General features: G+C 49.0%; 1 protein-coding gene across 1 annotated transcript in view; it reads left to right on the forward strand.

Moving 5' to 3' along the window:
* FA2H (fatty acid 2-hydroxylase) overlaps nt 1–6,429 on the forward strand; it is a 70,806-nt gene that overhangs the window by 59,847 nt on the left and 4,530 nt on the right. Inside the window, exons 5-6 of the mRNA XM_019646401.1 lie at nt 4,083–4,255; nt 5,704–5,956. Of these exons, the coding sequence (XP_019501946.1) occupies nt 4,083–4,255; nt 5,704–5,956 (426 nt within the window). The remainder of the gene's footprint in view (nt 1–4,082; nt 4,256–5,703; nt 5,957–6,429) is intronic.

The raw sequence follows: 6,429 nt of genomic DNA on the forward strand, positions 1-6,429 counted from the left end.
GCAGCTCATGGGCCCATGTGGGAATCGAACCTGCAACCCTGTTGCTCAGAGCTCGCACTCTTAAGCAAGCTCTTAACTAAGTGAGCCACTCGGCTGGCCAGACAGAGGCTTCTTACAGGAGACACATGGGCTGATTCTCCAAGGATGAGGAAGGCAGGGAGGGAATTCCAGGGAAAGAAACAGCCAAATTAGGGATGTGTGGGGAGGGTGAATGTGGCCCATCTAAGGAGGTGGGAGTGATTTGCTTTGGCCCAGTACAGGGTGACAGGGAGACAAGGCAGGGATGTGGCCAGCACGATCAGGTCTTGAGGAACCTTGAGTACTGTGTAGGGAGGTTGGACTTTGCCTGAAGGTCATGACGTACCAGAGAAGGGTTTTATCAGTGTGTGTGTGTGTGTGGGGGGAGTGGGGGCAGGGAGCTGGGGTGGTAGGCTGATGCAATTATTGGAGCAAGAGATGATAAGGTAATGGGGCATTTTAAGCAGTGAACTGACCTGAGAGAGATACATATATTTTTTTTAATTGAAATGAAATTCACATAACATAAAATGAACCATTTTAAATTGAGCAATTCAGTGGCACTTAATATATTCACAATGTTGTGCACCCAATACCTCTGTCTAGTTCTAAAACATTTGCATCGCCCCATATGGAAACCCCATAACCATCAAGCAGTCACTCTCCATTTTTTCTCATTCCCAGCCCCTGGCACCACCAATCTGCTTTCTGTCTCTATACGTTTGCCTATTGTGGACATTGCATATAAATGGAATTGTACAATATGTGGTCTGTTGTATTGGCTTCTTTTACTTTGCCAAGAGATATTAAGGAGGGTGAACCAACAGAGCTTGGTGACTGGTCGGACGCAGGAGAGAAGGGTAAGTTAAGCCTTTGGTAATGTGTGGACATCTCCCTAAGGAAGGAACCCAAGAGGAGCAGCCTGGGGTGATGGGCTAGGCAGGAAGGAAGAGGAAGACAATTGGCTTCTTTTGGGAGCTGTTGACTTTGGGGGCCAGTGAACAGTTGCATGGAATTGACTAATAGCAAGTCGCTGTCCAGGCCTGGAGGTTGTGGCTGACATCTGGGATCGAGCAGAGAGCAGGTGAGAGTGGAGGGCCAAGGCTTTCACCCTGGGGACAGAGACAGAGTGTCCGTGATGGAGCCTGACAAAGGGCATCTAGAGAAGAGGAGAAGAGCCAAGTGTCCCAGCAGGCAGGGAGGGGAGCTGTGTGTTCTAAACTATTGGTTCCCAGATCCTTTGAGAATCTGAAAAGTTGTGGACTCGCTCCCCAGAGAAAAAGCACACAGATGCATCATTTGGGATATCATTTCGGCAGGTCACACTCTGGAATCCAACAGGATTCATAAACCTCAGGGAAGGAACCTATGTGGTTGCAGATTCAAGAAGAGAAGGGTCACTAAAGTCATATGCCACAGCCGAGTTAGAGATGAATTGAAAAAAAATGTCTTAGATCTGGCAAGAAATACCTGAATGGCCTTTGCAGCTCTTCTTCACAGAGGACAGGCTTTAGGCGCTTGCGGAGTGAATGGAAAGCGGGAGAGACTTGAGTCTAGCTCATGTTTTCAGTGTGCTTGTCTATGAAGGGGCAGAGTCTATTATAGGACAGTCTTAAAGATGAGCAGAAGGGCCAGGGGAGAAGTTGAAGATGCCCAGAGGGAGGGGAGGCAGGCGGAGGGCTCCGCACTGCCTGGCAGGCTGAGCTGGGCAAGTAATGAAGTTGTCTGTACCTCCATATCCTCACTCATATGGGCAATGCCGATGCTTCCCTGGTGAGGTCGGAGAGAGGTGAAATGTGAAGTAATCCATGTAAAGTACTTGAACAATGCCTCGTATGTAGGTACTGATCAATACATATCTGTTGTTGTTGTTGTTATTATTATTATTATTATTATTATTATTATTACTATTACTGCCACCACCATCCAGTGCCCAGGTGCCTGGGGGCACACCTCGTCCCTGAAGAGCAACAATGAAGTTCCAGGGTGGCGGCTGAATCAGGTGTGTTTGAAGGTGGAGGGGAGCATGTGGAGGGAGCTGTTCTCTCTCCCCAAGGCCTCTTTCCTCTGTGAAGTAGGAGCCTGGGTGGAAGGAGAGGAGAGGGGGATGCCTGGAGACACAGGAGGATCACCAGGCAGTGTTTGGGGTCTAGCTGAGGTTGAAGACACCAGACCCGTGGCTCTACAACTCTCCCTCCATGCCCAGAAACTGGGCTATGGGGTTGGGGAGCCAGGTTCTTGTACTGATCCAGGGTTGGGGGTTCATGGGGGCAGGCGAGGGAGATGGAGTGAAGGTCAAAAGAGAATGGCTATGTTTGGAAAACGGTTTGGTGGTTCCTCAAAAGGTTAAACATCGTTATGATATGACCCGTAGTTAATGATATGCCACTCCGAGGCATAAACCCAAGGCAACGGAAAACATGTGTCCACCCAAAAGTTTGTACCTGAATGTTAATAAAAGCATTGCTCATAATCGCCAAAAAGTAGAAACAACTCAGATGTCCATCGAATGATGAATGGATAAACCAATGTGGCCTACTCACACAATGGGCCATTATTCAGCCTTAAAAAGGAATGAAATTGTGACACGTGCTACAACATGAGTGAACTTTGGAAATATTATAGGGAAAAGAAGCCAGTCATAAAAGACAACACATTGTATGATTCCATTTATATGAAATGTCCAGATTGGCAAATCCATAGATAGAGAGAAGATTTGTGGTTCCCCAGGGGCTGGGAAATAGCAGGGGTTGGAGGAAATAGGGGGCAGCTGCTAATGGATACAGGGTTTCTTCTTGGGGTGACAAAAATGTTTTGAAATTGACTGTGGTGGTAGTTGTACAACTCTAAATATACTAAAAAACCATTAAATTGTACACTTTATAAGTGGGTGAATTGTATGACATGTGAGTTATATGTCAATAAAGCTGTTATTTTAAAAGAGAGAGAGAAAGTATGGCCAAAGCATTGGCTTGTGGAGAAAAGAAGTAAAGCTAAGAGGGTGAGGATAGACATGGAGGAAACAGTGACAAGAGCTGAAGTCCTCATGAAGTCAAAGAATGAGTGAAGTGGAGAAAAGAAACGAGAGCCTTAAGGACTGCAGTATGTCATCAGGGCTGGGTGTTGTGAACCTCCCACTTGATGACAGTTACATCTCTCCAGTCTTCTGGTCTTCAGGTTAATCATCTTTGGGTTTTTTTTGTTTTGTTTTGTTTTGTTTTTCACATCTTCCTCATATGCTATGATTTCAAGTGTTGTCCATTGAGATTTCTCTACATGGGTTTTCCTGTCCCTCCTGCCCCCTGGTCCCTAGTTGTTAACATTTTTCATCAATGACCTCCCCAGCTCTACTGGCTTAATTGGGAATCATCCCTCCATCTCCCCCATGCCACTGAGGTAAGGCCACCCTCAGGTGTCTTAGCCATTCGGACTGCTATCACAAAACATCACAGACTGGGTGGCTTATAAACAACAGAAATTAATTGCTCCCAGTTCTGGAAGCTAGAAGTCTGAGATCAGGGTGTCAGCCTAGTCAGGTAAGGGCCGTCTTCTAGGTCACAGGCTTCTTGTTGTACCCTCACATGACCAAAAGGCCAAAGGAGCCCTGTGGGCCCTCTCTTATAAGGGGCACTAATTCTATTCATGAGGGCTCCACCTTCATGAGCTAATCACCTCTCCAAGGCCCCACCTCTTAATACCATCGCCTTGGGGGGTTAGCTTTCAACACAAGAAATTCGAAGGGACATTCAGACCATAGCCCTAGGCAAAGGTCCAGTGCCAGCCACAGCCACTCTTTCGTCCCTCCAAGGAACATCTCAGATCTCCGGCCAGGGACCCCATCATCCCTTGAGAGGACCCCTCCAAGCCCAGCACAGATTCTCACAGCATCCTTCCCGTTTTGACCCAGGAGTCCCAATAGTATGGCCTGGCCCCATAGCTGCTGGACAGAGGGAAGCAGCTCCCCAGGTGACAGGGTGGTGAGATAGAATGTCTGGAGCCACCAGGCACTGTTGCCTGCTGGGGCTGTCTGCCCTGACCTTGTACTCTTTCTCGCCACCCTGCAGAGTACTCAGTAGCCATGCCTAAGTCCGTGTTCCCGGGCCTCTTTGTGATGGGGATACTCTTCTGGACCCTAGTAGAGTACCTCATCCACCGTTTCCTGTTCCACATGAAGCCCCCCAGCAACAGCTATTACCTCATCATGCTGCACTTCGTCTTGCACGGCCAGCACCACAAGGTGAGCAAGGGCAGGCTGCCACCTGGGGTCTTGCAGCTGTAACTGACTGACAGGAGCTGCCGATCTTTCTGTGAGTCAGGTTAGGAACAAGAGGAAACCAGGGCATTTGATGTTGCTCAGAGGGAGGACTGGGTCCTAACCTGTACTGGTGTGGACGGTGAGTATGTGTGTCTGTGTGCCATGATTATTAACACGAGGCACTCTGCGGGTACGTTTCATGTATCATCTTTAATCCTCACAACAACTCATTCATTCATTCATTCGACAAACGTGCTCACTCTGTGCCAGGTTCTTTGCGAGACACCATTGAACAAAAGAGTCAGAAATCACTCCTTGTGGAGCTTCCTTCTGAAGATGGTGCTACAGTTCTCCCCACTCCACAGAGTAGCAAACTGAGGCTTGGGAAATCAAGCAACTAAGGAACTTGCCCAAGGTCATACCTAGCACAGCCAGGATCTTATGCCCCCTTCTGTGGACTCCAGAGTTGGTGCTCTCAACCACCCACCACCCTGGGGCTCTTCAAGGGCAATATGATGGTGACAGTGGCTGGGACTGGAAGCCAGGTCTGCCCGGAGGAAGCTGCATCCCCCGTCCCTACACCATGCTGTGCTTAGCGTCCTTCCTTCCTCTCTCCTCCCTTCTTCCTTCCCTCCCTTCCTCTCTTCCTTCTTTCTCCAGGAGCTGGGTTTCTAGCTGGTCCTTTTGCTCCTGGTCTGATGGGAGGGAGGCCCTCATCAGCATATTGCTCTGTGACTATTGCCCGCTTTCTCGCTCTCTCTCTCATTCCTTCCAATCCAAAGAGGGTCTGTCTCTTTTCAGAATATTCACCAAGCAGTCGCTAAAATCTTACCTCTATGACAGGCCTTTGGCTTTTAAGGCTGCAGAGCCTAAGGCCTATTTCTCTTGTTGTTCACTGTGACAACACCCCCTTGGCACAAAGAGGGGCTTCTGTTAGACCTGGGAGTGGGGAGAAAGAATATTAACACCTCCAGTACCATCCCGCCATGGGAATTGGCATTAACCTCAGCTTGCCAATGTGTTGCCCTCCCAGACAACATCAGGCCCCGGCCTAAGTGCCCCACCTGGTGTTTGGTGGCAGAGCTCCCCTCTAGTACCCCAACAAATGCCAGAGCCAAAGTGGCCTTTTGAACATAAAGCAGGACTCTGAACCGTGAGCGTCCTGCCCACATCACATCCACCTCCGTGCTCTTGGACAGTGTTCCAGGTCCCCTCCTGGCTTGGAAATTGGGAGCAGGACAGTTTCTGTAGGGCTTTCAGGCATGGTGCCCTGCCCCTTCCCAAAGCTACTGACAGTGCCATGACGGTTCGCCGCCCCCTCACTGGGATGTCTGGGCCACTCCGACCCCACCCTCTGAGGGGAGCATCTCTGCTGTGACTACAAGCAGGCCCCAGGCTGCGTTCTGACACTTGAGCCTCTCCATCCACAGGCACCCTTTGATGAGTCCCGCCTCGTCTTCCCCCCTGCGCCAGCTTCTCTGGCGATGGCCTTCTTCTACGCAATGTTCCAGCTCCTCCTGCCCGAGGCGGTGGGGGGCACTATGTTCGCCGGTGGCCTCCTGGGTTACATCCTCTACGACATGATCCATTACTACTTGCACTTCGGCTCGCCGCACAAGGGCTCCTACCTGTATAACATGAAGGCCCACCACGTCAAGCATCACTTTGCACATCAGAAGTCAGGTGAGGACTGGCCAACACTTCCCAGCCGCTATCATTTGTTCATTTATTTGTTTGACCGCTACCATTAAGCCCCTTCCAAAGACCAAGTGCTGTTCTGAGTACTGGGGATACACAGACAGCAAGGCAGGCCTGGGGCACCCATCCCACTCTCTGGTGTGTGGGATGGCTGGGCAGAGGCAGACGAACCAGAAAACCAGTCAGTAGTAAAAGAGAATTCAGGAGTGATAAATGCCACACAGAAAATACAGCAAGATGTTGTTAGAGGAACCATGTAAGTTGGGGGAAGGGTCCAGCTCTGTCTGATAAAATATGCAAGTCACAGATGTGATTTTTAAGTTTTCTAGCGGCCACATTTGCCAGTAAAAATAAACGGGTGAAATTAATTTAAATATATTTTATTAAGCCAATCATAACCACATTGTTATTTTCAACATATAATCAATATAAAATATTGTCAATGAAATATTTTACAT

Source organism: Hipposideros armiger, unplaced genomic scaffold (assembly GCF_001890085.2).
Source record: "Hipposideros armiger isolate ML-2016 unplaced genomic scaffold, ASM189008v1 scaffold_102, whole genome shotgun sequence".
In the NCBI taxonomy this organism is placed as follows: Eukaryota; Metazoa; Chordata; class Mammalia; order Chiroptera; family Hipposideridae; genus Hipposideros; species Hipposideros armiger.